The 19,612-nt window shown below is 53.9% G+C and overlaps 1 protein-coding gene and 1 non-coding gene across 6 annotated transcripts in view; one reads left to right on the plus strand and one right to left on the minus strand.

The window, feature by feature from the left end:
* Nucleotides 1–17,866, minus strand: part of SHANK3 (SH3 and multiple ankyrin repeat domains 3) — a 60,355-nt gene extending 42,489 nt beyond the window's left edge. For all 5 annotated transcript variants that reach the window (XM_033233375.1, XM_033233377.1, XM_033233376.1 and 2 more), the window contains exons 1-10: nucleotides 17,712–17,866; nucleotides 15,837–16,484; nucleotides 15,290–15,493; nucleotides 12,931–13,002; nucleotides 10,948–11,056; nucleotides 10,724–10,875; nucleotides 10,474–10,641; nucleotides 10,232–10,348; nucleotides 9,659–9,736; nucleotides 8,575–8,641 (exon numbers count right to left, since the gene is read on the minus strand). In XM_033233375.1, the coding sequence (XP_033089266.1) occupies nucleotides 8,575–8,641; nucleotides 9,659–9,736; nucleotides 10,232–10,348; nucleotides 10,474–10,641; nucleotides 10,724–10,875; nucleotides 10,948–11,056; nucleotides 12,931–13,002; nucleotides 15,290–15,493; nucleotides 15,837–16,124 (1,255 nt within the window). In that variant the 5' untranslated portion in view covers nucleotides 16,125–16,484; nucleotides 17,712–17,866. The remainder of the gene's footprint in view (nucleotides 1–8,574; nucleotides 8,642–9,658; nucleotides 9,737–10,231; nucleotides 10,349–10,473; nucleotides 10,642–10,723; nucleotides 10,876–10,947; nucleotides 11,057–12,930; nucleotides 13,003–15,289; nucleotides 15,494–15,836; nucleotides 16,485–17,711) is intronic.
* Nucleotides 3,327–3,430, plus strand: LOC117096819. Its single transcript, XR_004442655.1, has one exon. It is a non-coding gene; the product is annotated as a U6 spliceosomal RNA (small nuclear RNA).
* Nucleotides 17,867–19,612: the final 1,746 nt, after the last annotated feature.

The raw sequence follows: 19,612 nt of genomic DNA on the forward strand, positions 1-19,612 counted from the left end.
AGGGATCAGCAAACCTTTTCTGGAAAGAATTGGACAGTAACTACTTAAGGCTTTGCAAGCTATATGGTCTGTGTTGCAATGACTCAACTCTGCCACCGCAGCATGAAAACCACCACAAACAACATATAAGCAAATAGGTGTGTTTGTGTTCCAATAGAATTTTACTTAAAAAGCAGATAGTGATTAAAAAGTATGATCAAGCTATATGCTACTTACAAAATAATCACTTTAAATCCAAAGACACAAATAGGTTCAAAGTGAAAGGATAAAAAAAGCAATCTAATGTAAATAGTAACCAAGAGAGCTGGGTGGTTATGTTAATATCATACAAAATAAAATTTAAGATAAAAACTGTAACAAGAGACAGAGAAGGACATTGTATGTTGATTAACAAATATTAACATATACAAACCGAACAATAGAACATCAAAATATGATACAAACAACACAATTTAAGAGAGAAATAGACAGTTCCACAATAATAGTAAGAGACTTTAATATCTTACTTTCAATAATGGGTAGAACATCTGGAGAGATCAATGAGGACATAGAAGACTTAAACCGATTAGACTTAACGATACATACAGAACATGCCACCCAACAATGGCAGAATATATTCAAGAATTCTTCTCAAGTACACATGGAACATTCTTCCAGACACACTGTTTGGCTGCAAAACAAGTCTCAATAAAGTTTTAAAAGACTGAAATCATACAAAGTATATTTTTCAATCACAACAAAACAAAGCTGGAAATCGAGAAGTGAAAGAAAACTGGAAAATTCACAAATATGTGGAAATTAAACACCATACTCCTAGACAACCAATGTGTCAAAAAAGAAATCAGGCTGAGCATGGTGGCTCAAGCCTGTAATTCCAGCACTTGGGGAGGTCAAGGCAGGAGGATCACTTGAAGCCAGGAGTTTGAGACCAGCCTAGACAACACAGTGACACCCCCATCTCTATAAAAAATAGAAAACGATAGCCAGGTGTGGTGCTGCACCCTGTAGTTCCAGCTACTCAGGAAGCTGAGGTGGCAGGATGGCTTGAGACCAGGAGGTTGGGGTTGCAGTGAGCTATGATCAAGCCAGGGCACTCCAGCCTGGGCCACAGAGTGAGATCCCATCTCTAAAAAAACAAACAAACAAAAAAAGAAAATAAAATAAAAAAAGAAAAAAAAAGAAATGAAGAAATGATAAGGAAAATTAGAAAACACTTTAAGACAAGAACAAAAATACAACATACGGAGCAAAAGCAGTACTTAAAGGGAAATTTAACGCTGTAAACACTTTTAAAAAGGAGAACAATTTCAAATCAATAACCTAATTATACATCTTAAGAAACAAGAGAAGGCCGGGTACGGTGGCTCACGCCTGTAATCCCAGCACTTTGGGAGGCCGAGACGGGCGGATCACGAGGTCAGGAGATCGAGACCATCCTGGCTAACACGGTGAAACCCCGTCTCTACTAAAAAAAAAAAAATACAAAAAATTAGCCGGGCGAGATGGCGGGCGCCTGTAATCCCAGCTACTGGGGAGGCTGAGGCGAGAGAATGGCGTAAACCCGGGAGGCGGAGCTTGCAGTGAGCTGAGATCCGGCCACTGCACTCCAGCCTGGGCGACAGAGCGAGACTCCGTCTCAACAAAAAAAAAAAAAAAAAAAAAAGAAACAAGAGAAGGCCAGGTGTGGTGGCTCACGCCTGTAATCCCAGCACTTTGGGAGGCCGAGGCAGGCAGATCACCTGAGGTCGGGAGTTCGAGACCAGCCTGACCAACATGGAGAAACCCCGTCTCTACTAATAATACAAAAATTAGCCAGGTGTAGTAGTGCACGCCTGTAATCCCAGCTACTCAGGAGGCTGAGGCATGAGAATTGCTTGAACCCGGGGGCGGAGGTGGCAGTGAGCCGAGATTGCGCCACTGCACTCCAGCCTGGGCAACAAGAGCAAAACTCCATCTCAAGAAAAAAATAAAATAAAAAAGAAACAAGAGAAGGCCAGGCTCAGTGGCTCATGCCTGTTATCCCAGTACTTTGGGAGGCCAAAGCAGGAGGATCACTTGAGCCCAGGAGTTCAAGACCAGCCTAGCAGCATAGTGAGACCTTGTCTGTATGAATGAACAAATAAAAGAGACTGGGTGCAGTGGCTCACGCCTGTAATCCCAGCACTTGGGAGGCTGAGGTGGGCAGATTACCTGAGGTCGGGAGTTCAAGACCAGCCTGACCAACACAGAGAAACTCTGTCTCTAAAAAACACAAAATTAGCTGGGCGTGGTGGCGGGTGCCTGTAATCCCAGCTACTCGGGAGGCTGAGGCAGGAGAATCGCTTGAACCCAGTTGGCCGAGGTTGCGGTGAGCTGAGATCGCACCATTGCACTCTAGCCTAGGCAACAAGAGAGAAACTCCATCTCCAAAAAAAAAAAAGAGAGAGAAGAAAAGAAGAAACTAGAGAAAGAAGAGCAAACAAAAGAAAGAGGAAGGAAGCAAGGGAAGGACGGACGGACTAGAGAAAGAAGACCAAAAAGAAACAAACAAGCAAACAAGAGAAAGAGCAAACCAAACGAGCAAAAGAAAGAAAAGCGAGCTGAAGGAAGGACACAGTAAGATTAGAGTGGAGATAAACAAAAGAGAAAACCAGTGGAGAATCAAGGAAATAAAAGGTTGTTTCTTTGACAATATCGACATAATTGACAAACCGTTCGCTAGATTGACTAGTAAGGAGAGAAGATGGACAGAAATAACTAAAATCACAAATGAAATTTGGGGACTAACTACCAGTATTACAGAAGTTAAAAAGGAATATAATACTATCAATTATATGCCAACAAATAGAAAAGCTAGATGAGGTAGACAAATTTCTAGAAAAACACAAATTACCAAAACTGACTCAAGAAGAAATAGAAAATTTAAACAGACCTATAACAAGCAAAGAGATTGAATCTTGAACCACAAGCCTCCCAACGAAGAAAAGTCCACCACCAGATGGCATCACTGGTGCACTCTACTAGAAATTTAAAGAATTGACACAAATTCTCAAACTCTTCCAAAAAGCAGAAGAGGAGAGAACACTCCCTCATTTCATGAGGCCAGTATTACCCTGATACCAAAGCCAGATAAAGGCATTACAGGAAAAGAAATCTACAGACTAATGTAATCAATATAATACATCACATTAATAGAGAAAAGGGGGAAAAAAAATGATCATTTCAATTGATGCATAAAAAGCATCTGCCATAATCCGATACTCTTTCATTATGAAAACACTCAGGAAACTAGTAATAGAGGCTAGTAACTTCCTCAACATAAAAAGGAAATTTATTAAAAATCCAAAGTGCTTGTTTCAGCAACACATATACTAAAATTGGAATGATACAAAGATTAGCATGTCCTCTGCACAAGGATGACATGCAAATTCGTGAAGCATTCTATATTTAAAAAACAAAAAAACAAACAAGAAAACATACATAGATAGCATCATACGCAATGGTGAAAGACTGAATGCTTTCCCCCTAAGATCAGGAACAAGGCAAAGATGCCTGCTTTCACTACTGGTATTTAACACTGTACTGAAAGTTCTAGACAGGCAAAAAAAAAAAAAAAAAAAAGGTACCCAAATTGGGAAAGAAGAAGTAAAACTATCTCTATTTGCAGATGGTGTGACCCTATATATAGAAAATCCCAAAGAAGACACCAAAAGAGCTACTAGAGCTAATAAATAAATTCAGCAAAGTTGTAGGCCACAAGATTAGCACAAAAAAATCACTTGTTTTTATACACCAGCAATGAACAATCCAAAAAGGAAATTAAGAAGATAATTCCATTTATAATAGCATCCAAAAGAAGAAAATACTCAAGAATAAATTTAAATAAGGAAGTAAAAAAATCTATATACTGAAAATGACAAAACACTGCTTAGAGATAACCTAAATAAATAAAAGGACATCCCATGTTCATTAATTGGAAGACAATGGTGTTACAATGTTAATGTCACCCAGAGTGATTGACAGATTCAATGCAAAATTCCAATGCCCCTTTTTGCACAAATAGAAAAGCAATGTTCAAATCTATATGGAATTGCAAGGGGCCCTGATTAGCCAAAACAATAACAAATAAGAAAAACAAAGTTGAAGCACTCAAACCTCCTGATTTCAAAAGTTACTACATGGTGGGTGCGGTGGCTCATGCCTGTAATCCCAACACTTTGGGAGACGGAGGTGGATGGATCACCTGAGGTCAAGAGTTTGAGACCAGCCCGGCCAACATGGTCAAACCCCATCTCTACTAATAATACAAAAATTAGCTGGGCGTGGTGGCACACACCTGTAATCCCAGCTACTTTGGAGGCTAAGGCAGGAGAATTGCTTGAACCTGGGAGGTGGAGGTTGCAGTGAGCTGAGATTGCGCCATTGCACTCCAGCCTGGGTACAAGAGCAATACTCCATCTCCAAAAAAATAAAAATAAAAAGTTACTACAAAGCTGCAATAATCAAAACCATGTGGTACTGGCATAAGAATATACATGTAGACCACTGGGATAGAATTGAGAGTCCAAATAAACCCAGGTATCTAGGATCAATTCATTTTCAACAAGGGTGCCAAGACCATTCAATGGAAAAAGAACAGTCTCTTCAACAAATGGTGCTGGACAATTGGATATTCACATGGAAAAGAATGAAGATGGCTCCCTACCTCACACCATAAACAAAAGTTAACTTAAAATGCATCGGTAACCTAAATATAGGAGTGAAAACCGTAAAATTCTTAGAAGAAAACCTAGAGGATAAACCCTCGTGACCTATGACACCAAAAGCATGAACAACAAAAGAAATAAATAAATACCTTGAACTTTATCAAAATTAAAAATTCTTGAATATCAAAGGACATTAACAAAAAAGTGACAAGGATCTCCTATTCTACAGAGAAAATATTTACAAATTACATATTCCATACAAGTTTAGTATTCAGAATATATAAAGAACCCTTACAGGCCGGGCGCGGTGGCTCAAGCCTGTAATCCCAGCACTTTGGGAGGCCGAGACGGGTGGATCACGAGGTCAGGAGATCGAGACCATCCTGGCTAACACCGTGAAACCCCGTCTCTACTGAAAAAAATACAAAAATCTAGCCGGGCGAGGTGGCGGGCGCCTGTAGTCCCAACTACTCAGGAGGCTGAGGCAGGAGAATGGCGTGAACTCGGGAGGCAGAGCTTGTAGTGAGCTGAGATCCGGCCACTGCACTCCAGCCTGGGTGATAGAGCAAGACTCCGTCTCAAAAAAAAAAAAAAGAAAAAGAAAAAAAAAAAAAAAAGAACCCTTACAACTCAACAACAACAAAAATAAATGACCCAATTTAAAAATGGACAAAGGACTTGACTTTTCTCCAAAGAAGATATACAAATGCCCAATAAGCACATGAAAAGATGCAGAACATCATTAGTCACTAGGTAAATACAAGTCAAAAACACAATGAAATACCATTTCACACTTACTAGGATGGCTATAGTCAAAAAAAAAAAAAAAAAGGATAGTAACAACTGTTGAAGATGTGAACAAATTGGAAGCCTCTTATATCACTGGTGGGAACGCAAAATGGTGGAAAACAATTTGTCAATTCCTCAAGAAGATAAACACAGAATTATCATATGATTCCAAAATTCCATTCCTAGGTATATACCTAAGAGATTGAAAATAGGTATTCAAACAAGTACATGTACACACATGTTGATAGCAGCCATATTCAAAATAGTCAAAAGGTAGACACAACCCACATATCCATTGACAGATGAATGCATAAACAAAATGTCATTTATACCAACAGTGAAATATTATTCAGCCATAAGCAGGAATGAAGTAGTGATACATCCTACAAGGTGAAGCTCAAAAACATGTTGAGTAAAAGCAGCCAGACACTAAGTGTCACATATTATATGATTTCATTGACATGAAATATCAAGAATAGGAAAATAATAGTCCACAGAGACAAAAGTGCGTTAATGGCTGACAAAGTTGGAGGGAGAGGGTAATTAATGCAGAATTATTGCTTAATGTGTCCAGGGTCTTATTTTGTGGTGATGAAAATGTTTTGGAATTCAGTAGAATTGGCTGCACAACACTGTGAATATACAAAATGCTACTGAATCATTCTGGCCTAGAAGTGGTCACCTCTGCTTCCTTGCCTCTGTCACGTCAGGCCACTCTTTGGGTCCACACTATCTCTTACCCTCTCTCAGGCACACACGCCCAGGCACAGGTGTGTTCTCATGGGCATGACACCACCCTGGAGAAGCAGTTCCCCAAGGTACTCATCAAAAGCACTGTGGGATACCAATTCTGCCCCCAAGGCCTGTCAGTCCAGAGGGGGCAAGCAGGGCTGTCAAGAGGCAGCAAGTTATCCTGTCCCCTGAAGGGTGACACAGGTCCCAGTCTACCAGATCCCACCGGGTGGCACCTTCCCACCAGAGAAGGCGGCACCTCCTTCCAGTTCCTCTTACGTGTACAGGCCCCACTCTGGGACCCCAGTGGGGTAGGATGTAGCAAGTCATGACTGTCATGTCCTTGGAGCAAATGTGTACAGAGGGCATGAGAGTGACAAGGGCAGACCCTGAATCAATCACATCTGAATTAACCCTCTCTGTGCCTCAGTTTCCTTCTCTGTAAAACAGTCTAATAATCACTTCTTGGGAGATTGTTGAGAGAGCAAATTGAGATAAGGGGCTTGTATTAAATCCTGACAAAGATGCTGCCTGTACTCAGGGCAATCTGGAGGTGTCAGCCTAGTGTCTGTGTGTGACACCTGAGCAGGTAAGGGTGGCGTTGGCCCACAGAGCTGATGACCACATCAGGATGAACTGACACAGATGCCTGCTCCTTACCACTCAGGGACGTGTGTCTAACCCCAACCGAGCAAGCACACCTGGGTTGGATGGCCAGTAAGTCACAACCATGGTGACTCCAAGAGCCCTGGGGTATCTGTCCACAGCACACAGACGAGGGGCAGATGGGGCCTTCCCGCCCTCCCTCCAAGCAACTAGACCAAGGCCACCGGCCAGAGTCCAGCCCCACCCAGGATCAAATGCCATAGGAAGCCACAGGGGGAAGGGGATGCAAATGACTGTAAGAGACCATATTTCACTTAAGAGAAACTGAGGCGCAGAGGTCCTAGACAGCTTTCCCACGGTTAGACAATTACAGGTAGAAGAGGAGGCCCCACACATGCACAAACCAGGGCCCTCCAACACTAAGGGCCACATCCAAAGCACCAGCCCAAACCAGAAGTATCTGTTGCCCCTTACGCAAACCCCAAACCTTCCCACAGTTCTCCCCTGACCTGACCCTGGACTCCGACCCTACCCATCCCACTGGCCCAGTTACTTACTCAACACACACTTCCCTGCAGTGGCCTTGAGGGCAGCTGTGGCACTCACTGAGGGTCTGCCACAGCCTCAGATTGTTCAACTAACACAGCCTGGGGTGGAAGGGCTCATAACCAAGCCTTACAGGGGGATGTTCAGGGGGAACTCTACAGAAGAAGGGCTCTTAAACATGAAACCGACCTTAATCTTTACCCCAGCCCAAAATTCAACTCCAGCCCTGACCATAACCTCACACTAGAAGCAAGTGAGATTCCAACCCTAACACCTGCTCCAAATGTTTGCTGCCCACTGTCACTTCAAATTAAAACAAAAACAAAAAACGGGGATACCCACAAGTAAACACTCATGGCAGGAAGGGGGTCCTGGGAGTCCATGTTCCAGAGAGAGGCACAGGCAGAAAAGCCTGGACCACCCAGGACACGGAGGGATCAGCAAGGGAGCTCCTGTGCAGCCAGAAGGCTGGCAGGGTCCTCAACAGGACGGTCCCAGCCTGGCCAGCAGCAACTCTCCCACAGGGGAGCCCACCCTCTCCAGCAGCCACACAGGATGGTACCAGCCTGGCACCACACCCACCAGAGACCTCCCAGAGGCTCGGGTGCCCTGGCTGAGGCCACGTGTGTGTCTCCTGGTTTTCCTTCCAGGACCGTGAGGCACGCACGCACCAGGCACACACCAGCAGGGGGCTCAGAGCTCCTTGCCCTGAGGACGACTATGGCACTATTCCCAGCCCCATTCTGCTTTCCTATCACTGTTTTGTTTTCCTTATGTGTCGTTTATGTGATCTTTTCATGTTGAGAGCTTGCTACGGACCACCTAGACTCACACTTGCTCCAGGGTGAAGTGAGGTCCACCACCCCCATGTCTTCTGCTGGCCCTTCCTAGGATTTAACGGGAAGCAGGGACTCTGACCCTAACTTCAACCCTACTCTCAACCTACGCTGTCCCCTAAGCTGAATGCCATAGCCCCGGCTCACAGCCCAAACCTCACCATGCTCTTCTCCCAGACCAAAAACAACGTTCACTCAACACAGGCCCCGCGGCCCATTCCTCATGCCCGCAGTGGCCACTCAGAGCCCACTGGCCACAGAGTGCAGATGTGGGGTAAGGGGACCCTTTGTTATGTCACCACTGACCCCCACGTCTGCTAGGCCTCAGAAAACCACACGAATCTACATTCAACAGGGCCGCCCAGGTGGGCAGAACTCACCAACATCCGAGTCTTTGTGGGTCTTGATGACCTCTGCAAGCTCAAAGTTCCCTGCGATGATGGCCACCTGAGGGAAAGGGGGGTCAAGGCGTGGAGGAGCACGGAGGGGGCTGAGCAGCACCAGCTTTGCCTCCCCAGCCAGCCCCAGCTGCTCCTTCTCGAGCTCCTGTGTGGAGTCTTCCTTAGTTGGGGGCCCCAGAGACCCCAGCCCATTCCTCTTCTCTACTGACACACACTCCTCTATAACTGGGATGCCACAGGCATGCCTCATAACTGGAGTGACCCGCCATCTGTGTGCCTGGGACTGAGGGGCTACCTGGACAGGAGAAGTTCAGAGCTAAAACCAGCAGTCCCAAGCAAACGGGCACACTGGTCTGTCCCAACATGCAGCCAGGTTTCCCATCTCAGCCAAGGCCCCATCGCTGCCCAAGCTGCCAAGCTCATCCTCCCCTTCCTGTGACCCTGCACCCAGTCATCCAACAGGCCCTGGCGTATCTGCTTCCCGATGTGCCCAAACCCCTCTGGCAGCCCACTGCTGCCTCCACCTTCTATGACCACACAATTCAGCAGCCTGACCACTCTTCCCACACCTCACTCCTACTAAAAATAGAGTTCTGTCTCCGTTCCTGGTCTGCAAACCCCCACGATATTCTCCAGACTCCCCAACAAACTCCCAAGTCACAGAGACCACGTCCACCTGGTCATCAGTGCCAACCGACCCGCAATTACATCAGCGGCTGGGACCACACCCCTTCTCCAGTTTGGCTTCTGCACCCCTGCTAGTCTCTGGGAGGGGGGGTCAGACCCACACCTGTCACCCCAGTCTTCTCATCCTCCCTGTCCCCCGCCCCAGAGCCCTTCTGACCCTCCTCTTCCCCTGCCAGGGGGATGAAGGGAACATCAGCACCAAACACCTCCTCATGTGCTGAGCTTGTCCCCCCACACCTCCTCGTGGGCAGTCCTGGGGAAGGTGCTCCCTTAGGGCCTTCCAGGGAAGAACCAAGGTTCAGAGAAGTCAGGTCACACGGGCACAGAGACAGACACCTCTGGGGCGGCCTCGCACTCCTGTAAACTACGAGTGTACCTGGAAGGCTGTCTGGCTGTTGTAGTTGCGGACATCCCTGTTGGCTCCACGGAAGAGCAGGACACGAGCACAGCTCTCCTGTTGGGAGAAGAGGGGATCACAGCTGGATGGCTGGAGAGACCATCCGAGCACAACAGCACATGTGCACACAGGAATGCACACATGGCGTGCGCAGGGCACAGGCTCACATACACAGACTCACACCTGTTTGTTCCATGTATACTGAGTGGCACAGGGACAAGCAGGTAGGTATACACGCTCAGGTCTCATCTGGCCCACAGGGCCTAGATGTACCCAATTCATACCTGGTTATTCAGAACACACGTGCACACATGTGAAGTCTGTGTGTGTTCAGAGAACAAATGTGCACACATAGGCCTATGAGGCTGTGCTGCAACCACAGCTTACTGCAGGACACAGAGCACTTACATATACCATGGCACACAGGCAGGGATGCACATACACAATCACTGTACAGGGTCACCGGTGTGCACACACACGCGTACACCCCCAGAACAGGCAAGTATATCCACACTCGCTGGTGCAGGCATGTGCAGCACACACAGGTCGCACCTGGTTGTAGAGGGCACAGATGTGCAGGGCTGTGTTCCCCGAGGCGTTCTGGGCCCCCATGTTGGCCCCGTAGAACAGCAGGTGCTCCAGGTGCTGCACGTGCCCAAAGCGGCAGGCCTGTGCGGGGAGCAAGGTGCTGTAGGGTCCCTGGGCAGAGGCTAGGGCCCCCACCCCTACAGACAGAGCCAGGACCCCACACCCAGCACACACAGGCCGGGACCCCACCTCAGCTCCCTGCACACCTGGTGGATCTCCTGCCAGCCATTCTCATCGGTGGTCCCCAGCTGAGCGTGGTCGTGGAGAAGCAGCTCACAGCAGAGGGCATCCCCACCCCCCAGGGCGCTGTGGTAGAGGGGTGTCAAGCCGCGGCTGTCCTTGTAGTCAGGTGAAGCCCCCAGGTCCAGCAGGGTCTGAGGGTGAGGAGCCTCAGTATCTACACCAGGCACAGCAGCCCCCAGCCCCGTCACCAGGCCAGGCCCAGCCCTCACTGACCGTCAGCGCTGCCGCATTCCGCTGGCGTGTGGCACAGTGCACGGCAGTGAGCCCATCGCGAGTGCGGAAGTCCAGGTGGGCACCGCCATTCTTCAGCACCTTCAGCAGGTCCGTGGCGTTGTCCAGCTGGGCTGCGAGACTCAGGGGGCACTCTGGGTTCAGAGACAGATAAGGGTCAGGCTCCCAGCTGCTCAAAGGCCATGCCCCACCCCTGCTCTGCTCACCTCCTGAGTCAGGGTCATGGAAGTTGGGGTCCAGCCCCTTGTCCAGCAGGCGGGCCACCTTGTCCGTGCTATGCAGCTGGACATAGTCCATGAACTTCTTCAGGTTCGCCTGGAACACCGGCCATCAGTCAGCCTGGCACCAAGGTCTCTATCATCTGAACATTACCCGCCTTCCTCCTGCAAGCCTCAGGCCACCTTCAGGCGTCCCCTGCCACATCCCTACCAATCTGACCTGTCACCTGACTTCGCAATTGTCACCCACAGCCCTGCACTCCCACCACGGCCCCAATCCCCACTTGGGTGGGCCCATGCACAGCTCAAAACCCTTCCTTGCATCCTGATAGCCAAACCGGTCACGACTGTCAGCTTGCACCCAAGTAGCCCCTCACCAAGGCCAGGTCACCCTGGTTGAGCCCCAAGAAAGTCCCCTACTCCAGGCTCAGTCACTGCCCTGGCTCTGTCTCTCTGGCCCTGCTGCCCCAACCTGCCTGGCCTAGAAGAGCCGAGGTCCACCCAGGCAGGAACCAGCCCCACAGCAGCCCTGAATCCTCAGCACCCTGAGATGATCTGCTCCTTCTCCGGTGCATCTTCCTCTCCAGCTCACCCCACGGCAGACCCCCACCCTAGGGACCCCTCCTGTGACATGACTGATGGCCTTGTACTCATTCACCCAGTTTATTCACTCGCCCCACAAAACCTGACTTCCTCAGCCGGCACTACGGACGCCACACACACAAGGCAAGGTGCCCTGGCCAAAGGCCTGGGCCTTTCCATAAACCCCCAATGTACATCAGAAATAGGGGAGGGTGCCATAGGGACCCCTGCCTTGGGAGGCAACCTCCTCAGGAGGGCCAGGCAGTGAAAGAGGAGGAAGTGCTCACTACCAGGGTGAGGGAAACGCCGCTGGAGCTCAGGCAGGCAGAAACACGGGGCCATGTAAGAAGTTTAGGCTCATTCTAAAAACTAACGAGACCTACTGCAGAGTGAGTCACTCATGTCTTGTTGGTCACTGAAGAGAGATCTGGAGGGAGAGGTGGCCATGGGGGAGGAACCCAGGCTGACAAGGTCAAGTAAGGGCCAGTGGCGGAACAGGGGAACCCTTCCACAGTGGACTCTGCCCAGGCATAGTGCTAAGGCCATTGACCACCACATGCCCTGGGGCAGCAGCAAAGTCTGGCACAGAAGCCTGAAGTTCCAAAGTCACTGACGGGACTATTAGGGCACAGGGGTGACAGTTCTGACCCCTCTCCTGGGCTCCAGAGACTGCCCATAAAGTATCCAGCAAGCAAGTGCCTGCTGGCCTGTGAGCTGGGGATGGGAACCCCTGGGGAGGGACCAGGGCACCCACCCTGCCCCTCTGATATTTAGAGGTAAATAGTTAGGTAAAGAGAAATAGTAAGGTGCCTCCCTCAAGAGCATTTGGGGTCAGGCCCAGTTAGGGGTGGCACCCAGCAGTAAAGACCCCTCACAGGTACGCGTGGGCACAGGGCCTGGAATCAGACAGATCTCGGTTCAGCCGCAGCTTCACCGTCTACACAGGTGGGCACTCTTGTCCCCATCTGTGAAATAGGGTATCATAGTCCCTCTGGAAGAGGATTAATGAGAGGTCTAATTACAAATGCCCAGTACTGGCTGACCACTCAGTGCTAGGTGCCTTGTCCCAACAGCCATCATATCAGATGCTTGTCCATTCCCTCTCCCACCCAGCTTCTCACAGGACACGCCAGCCCCTAAGCCAGGGGTGTCAGCAAGAGTCTGATCTACCTGGAACACATCACTGTACCACCTGTCCCCCAGCCATGGGGCCGGGAATCTGTGCCCAGCCCTCCAGCCACACCCAGTACCGGCTCTGGGCCCCTGATGATAGGGACATAGACTGAGCTGAAGCTGGGGGACTGTGGTCAGCCCCAAGCTGGGGTGGGGGACAGCAGGCACAGGGAGGCAAGAGGGAACCTCAGGAGCCCCCTCCCCGTGATCCTTTACCTTTGTATGAAGCTTTGCAAACTGCTTATCATCAATGAGGTTCTGGGCATAAACTCGCCGCTTGTATCGAAACTGCTCAGATAAAGAAAAGGTAGAGAAAATGGCCCCACCCCAGCTGAGCAAGGGAGTCCATGCACAAACCCCGTCCCACTCATGCTGGCCACACCGCACCCCTTACTGCCCTCCTGTACACACTATCAGTGCAGCAGAACCCAATGCCACACAAATCCAGATGCACATACTACCACGGTGGACAGAGCTAACAGCTGCCATGCACCCACCACACTCAGGCATGATGCAGCGCGACGGAAGGCACATGCCTAGCTGCCCGCAGCCTGCACTGTCCTGTCTCCTTCCCATCCCCAGGATTCTCTGCAAAATCCCACTCCTCTCTGAAGGCCTGATTCCAGGCTTACCTTCCTAGACGTCCCCCTACACTCTCCAGGTAGAACTGACCCCACTTTCCTGTGCCACCATGGAGGCCCGCCCAATTTTGAGCTCAGCTCACAAGATCCTTATTCAATGTCCATTGCAGCTGGGCACCCCCCTCCACCCTGCCAAACTTCAAGACTTTCCACAGGACTGACCCAGTTTGTGTCCCCATGCCTAGCAGGGCACTCAATACATCTTCACACCATGCATGGGTGAGCAAAGGAGGGGACTTAGGTTGGCCTTCACAAGACTTCACAGCTGGAGAAAGGAACAAATGTGCACACAGATAGCCCTGCTCACACCACACACCCCTCTGGCACTCACTCCTGCTCACACTCCTCCCTGGAGAACATTGCTCAGCATCCACACCACCCATGCTGCTCAATGCATACACTGTTCAAAACTACACACACCACACACTCTGTATGTGCTGCACACAGCCCACACTGCACACACTGCTCACTGTATACTGCACATCTTGCTTACCACAATCACAACCCCACTCACACTACACTCACTGCCTTACACTGCAATGCTGTACACACTGCTTATTGCATGCAGTGTACACACTGCACACACTGCGCACTACACACACTGCACACCACTCACTGCACACACTGTACATGCTCATTGCCTACTTTGTGCACACTCACTGCACTGTGCCCACTCACTACAGAGGCTCACGGCACACAGCACACACCACTCACACTGTACATGCTGGGCACACTGCTCACCCACTGCACACACTGTGCCCGCTAACTGCACACACTGCCTGCTCACTACATACGCTCACTGCACACAAAGCACACTGCTCACACTGTACATACTGTGCGCACCTTGCCTGCTCACTGCACACACTGCACACTGCCCATACTGTACATCCTTTCTGAACACACTACCTGCTCACTGCACACACTGTGCCTACTCACTACACACACTGTGCCCACTCGCTGCACACATTGCCTGCTTGCTGCACACACTGCACACTGCTCACACTGTACATCTTTACTGCTCACACTGCCAGCTCACTGCACACTGTGCCCACTCGCTGCATACACTGTGCCTGCTTCACTGCACAAGGTGCACACTGCTCACACTGTACATACTATGCATGCCTTGCCTGCTCGCTGCACACACTGCACACTGCCCATACTGTACATCCTTACTGGGCACACTGCCTGCTCACTGCACACTGTGCCCACTCGCTGCACACACTGTGCCTGCTCACTGCTCACACTGCCAGCTCACTGCATACACTGTACCCACTTGCACACACTGTGCCTGCTACACTGTACATACTGTGCACACCTTGCCCGCTCACTGCATGCACTGCACACTGCCCATACTGTACATCCTTACTGGGCACACTGCCTGCTCACTGCACACTGTGCCCACTCGCTGCACACACTGTGCCTGCTCACTGCTCACACTGCCAGCTCACTGCATACACTGTGCCCACTTGCACACACTGTGCCTGCTACACTGTACATACTGTGCACACCTTGCCCGCTCACTGCATACACTGCACACTACCCATACTGTACATCCTTACTGGGCACACAGCCTGCTCACTGCACACTGTGCCCACTCGCTGTACACACTGGGCCCGCTAAATGCACTGTGCCCACTCGCTGCACACACTGCCTGCTCACTGCTCACACTGTACCTCCTTACTGCTCACAGTGCCCACACGCTGCACACACTGTGCCTACTCATTGCGCACACTGTGCCTGCTCGCTGCACACTGTACACGCTCCCTGCACTCTGCACACAGCACCCCCCCCCCACACACACACACACACACACTGCCTCCACCCTCACCCATCCCACTTGTGTTCCCCACTGCCGTGCCCTTCACTGGTCCCGCCACGGAGCTTGGTGGTCCACCCGGCGCGCTCTTCAGCTCACCCCCCCGCCGGCCACTTACCTCCAGGTAGGGCAGGGGCGTGTCCAGGTTGGGCGGGTACTCCTGCAGGAGCCGCTCCTCATCCAGGAACTTGCCCGCGCGGCCCCGGGAGGGCGGCTGGAAAAGCCCATAGTTGAGCGCGTCCTGGAGGCTGTGGTTGAGGGCGCAGAGCACGCGCTGCTTGGCGGCCCACACGGGCGCGGCCGGGTCCAGGCGCAGGCACTTCTGCAGCGGAGCGGGCTTGTGAGCTCAGGCCCGGGGAGCGAGGACCCGCCCCGCTGGCCCCACGCGGGGTGCCGAGCCCCGGCCCCCGCCCAAGGAGTCCCGGGCTCGGGAGCCGGCGCCCGGGACCCCGCGCCTCCGCGAACCGCGGTCGAAGCCCCGCCCCAGGGGCCGGGCTTTCCCGGGGCCCCGCCCTGGCGATGGGGAGGGTCCCGGCGGAGGCGGCGGGGGAGGGGTGAGTAGCCGTGGGCCGGGGGTCCCAGGCGCTGGGCGCGCCCGGCGGGGGTGGGGGAATCCCGGGCGGGGAGCGCAGGGGCACGGCCGGGCCCAGGGCGGCGGGGCTCACCGTCTGCTGCAGGTCCGGGATGCCGACGCGCACGACCACAGCGCTGGCCCCGGGGCCGTCCATCCCCGCGCCGGGGCCCGGGCCGGGGCCGCTCGCGCCGGGGAACGGAGCGCCCGGGGACTCCGCGCGGCGCCCCGGCCCCCCCTTCCCCCCCGCCGGAGCCCCGTCGGCCGCGCTGCGCGGGAGGGGGCCGGGGGGGGCCGGGGCCGGGGCCGGCGCGGGGGACAGCGGCTCCGGGGGCTCCGCAGGGGCGGCGGCGGCGGCGGCGGCGGCGCGGCTCAGCTGCATCGGCCCCGGCTCAGCTCGGCGCCTGCCTTCCCCGGGGGCGGGGGCGGCGGGGGGAGGGGGCCTGAGACGGGAGGGAAGCGGGGGTGGCGAGGGGGCTGCGCCGGAGGCGGGGGCCGGGAGGGCTCAGGGCCAGTGTGGGGGGGTTACTCGCGGGGTCCCAGGTGGGGGTGGAAGGTGTCTGCGGAGGGCGGGGGCCAAGCCACAGGGCGAGGGGCCTGGGGGGCTGTGCCGGGGTGGGGGGGAGTCCTAGGCCTCGGTGGGGGGGGAGTGGCTGAGCAGCAAGGGCCGCGCCGCCCTTCCGCAGCGGGCGGGCATCCGCGGACCACCGGGGATGGTGCGGCGGAGGAAGGGGTCCCGGAGCTGGGGTGGGGGCCGCGTTGGGGCACGAAGACCAAGGTAGGGCGAGAAGGGGAAAGAAAAACAATTAATTTCCGGAGGTGGCGGCTTCTCCCCCCCACTCCACCGACCCCCAACTCCAGGCCCGGAGGAGATGGCGGGGACCACCCCTGCCCCAGGCCTGGGGGTCGGACGACGGGGACCTCCAGACCGGGGAGGGTCCAGGGCCTTCCCACCGCCTTGGCGAGAGGCCCTCCGAATTAACCCTTTCGACCACGCCCTGCCGTGTTCAGCGCGGCTCCCCCACCCCAGCCTAGTTTGGGGAGTTTGCTCCGGACTTCCCCGAAGGCCCCCTGGCCGGTCTGGATCCAACGCCTGTCGCCCCCTCCCCGTCACCTTAGCGACGACGGGATGGGGGCGCGACCTACGGGGAAGGGCCTAGGGGAGGGGGCGCTACTAGTCTCCACCTGCGACTGGGAAGTGAATTTTAGTTTTACGCGTTGTCGTGGCAACGCGGGGGGGGTGATGAGTGGGCGGAGGAGGGGGGAGCTCAGTAAAGAAACTAGCTCAGGCACCGCCGCCCCATCGGGGCGCACCAGGCCCCCTAGCCCTGAGCGGCCTCTCGGAACTGTACAGCACTGCGAGCCCCTGTGCCACCAAGAGCAGCCCCTAAGTCGAAATAGCTCCGACTCCTCCAGAACTCTCCCAACCCGCTTTGCCTGGCGTTCCCCACCCCCCACTCCCGCCCCCGAGCAGCCCCAGATCCTCGTAGAGGAGCCGCTGGCCCCCTGAGGGCAGAGCCTGAGAACGTTCACAGAAGAGCCTGGCCGGGGGAACCCTTCTGCCTAAGGAGGAAAACAGCCTCTAACCCCCAGCCTCCCCAACAGCAGCTCCAGATCACCCACAAAACGGATTTTGCCTGAGCCTCCCAGGAATAACCTTGAACTGCTCCGGCCCCTATAGGCCTAGAAAAACCTGCCTACCCTCTCCCCCGCGCCACAACCTGGACCATCCTAAACACCCTGACCCACACAGAACAGAGCGTGACACTCCCTCCAAGAACAGCCCCCAGTGCCCCACAGATCCACCTCCACCGCCGCCTGCTCACCCCGGAGCACCCCCGACTCCATATAGAGTGTTTCTGATGAGCCCTCTCCCCTCAAAACAGCCTCGGGCCAACCCCAGAGCCGGACCTCTCTTCCCTGGGACCAGCCTGGCTTGCTCCTCCCGCCTACCCAGGACACCACTGACCCAGCAGAGCGGAGCCTCCAGTGCGGTGTGTGGGTCACGTCCTGCGTTCTCCCCACTCCTGGACGGTTGCTCCCTGCCCAGGAACTGTGGTCCCAGCATCACAGACCTTCCACCCCTCTGTCCAGGCCCCTCCCAAGGCCACTGGCCTGGCCTGAGTGGTGCAGCTGAGGGACTCCCAGGGGAAGGGGCAGGATGGGAGGGGTGGGGGTCCCGGGAGCAGGGAGCAGGAAGGGGCCCTGGAGGCTCCCTTATCTGCAGGAAGCACCTTGGAAGGCCCGAGGGCTGGATTTCCTGTGGCCCAGCCCTGGAGAGAGGAAACTAATGCTTCCTGGCCCACCTCGTGTCTCCACCGTCTTCCTGCCCGTGTCTCTCCCACCCCGGTCACCCAGGCCCCCAACTCCCTCCCAACCCCTCTTTCAGCCCTAACCCTAACCCTCCTTGCCATCCCTCACACCACAACCTCTACCTGCCTTTGCTCCCAGGTGCCGGCCCTTCATCCCACTGTAGCCAGCACAAGGTGGTGGATGGGGCCTCTGAGTCCACCAGTGATGGACTCTCCACAGCCAGGTCTTCCACAGCCCTGGGCCTCCTCCCTCTCCCTTGGGCTCTCCCTGCAAGCCTGCCCTTGGCTGGATGGACCCAGAGACCTTACAACCCCCAACCCTTAGACTGGACCTCTGGGCCCCACCAGCCACCTCCTGCCAACCCACCAGCCCAGCTGCATCCAGCCACCCAGGCCAGCACTGGGGCTGTGGCCACTGAGCCTTTCAAGAGAAAATCTCACATCTTCACCAACTAGCAGCCCACAGATAGATGCTAGACCACAGATGGTCCCCAGACTCAGCTGGGTCAAAGACCCACTGCCCAGGGCAACACCAAAGCCCCTGCCCAGTGCCTCCCTAAGCCTGGGTTCTGCACAGTGCCTGGCACGCGTGATGCTCACATCGTGAACAGAGTCCAAGCCTGAGTCACTCCCCAGCTCCACCGCCACCCCGGCAAGCAGCAAAAATAACAATACCCACAAGCACTCACACACATGACGTCCTCCGGGTGGGTTCCTGGAGAGGAAGCCAAGGGACACGGGGTGTCTTTGCCCCTTATTTTGTTGAGAATAATCCCAACGTTCCCCACGGCCTCCCCGAGCTTCCTGAGGACCCTCCCTCAGGCCCACCAGACCCCACCTGCCAGGCAGGGCCACCCTGGACCCAGGCCTACCCCCTTTTCTCTCCTGTCTCTGACCTACAAGGTGGGGATTTGCAGGACACCATGGCCCCTAGGCTTTCCCTTCCTTCCAACGGCCAAAATTCTGGAAAGATCTGTCCTTCTCACCATCCCCACTTCTTCCCCACCTGCCCCCACACACATTTAGACACAAATAGGCCTCACAAGGCCTGGGAGAGCTCATGTGGGCAAAGCACCCAGAATAGTGCTGGACACAGGGGTGGGGGGCCAACAAAGCCCTGGATGGACCCCAGCCCACTGCCTCGCTGCCACCCCCAGGCTGAGGCCACTGCAAGGGCCCTCCCTGCCTCAGCACTTACTGTGACACCTCCCAAACCTCAGCCCTTCTGTCTTAATACACTCTCCAGCAAGGGGACTCACACCCCCTCCCGCCCTCAGGACCTCGGGTGGGCCTGGGTTCGCCCCCCCGCTGCCTTCTCTCTTACCAGAGCTGTTGGCCTCACTTCAGCTGCACTCAGAGCTGTCCCCTCCCCACCCCCCAGTATGGCTCCCCCGGCCCCTCTCACTCACTCCCTACCCTCCCTCTCGCTCTGCCCACAAACCATGGGCGACCACTTCCTTGGAAAGATCACCGAAGGCAACGCCAGCACCCTGTGCTGCGAACCCCACGGGCACGTTTCTGTCCTGTCCCATCTAACTTCCCCGGAACCTTCACCTCC

This window comes from Trachypithecus francoisi, unplaced genomic scaffold (assembly GCF_009764315.1).
Source record: "Trachypithecus francoisi isolate TF-2019V2 unplaced genomic scaffold, Tfra_2.0 Lachesis_group14, whole genome shotgun sequence".
In the NCBI taxonomy this organism is placed as follows: Eukaryota; Metazoa; Chordata; class Mammalia; order Primates; family Cercopithecidae; genus Trachypithecus; species Trachypithecus francoisi.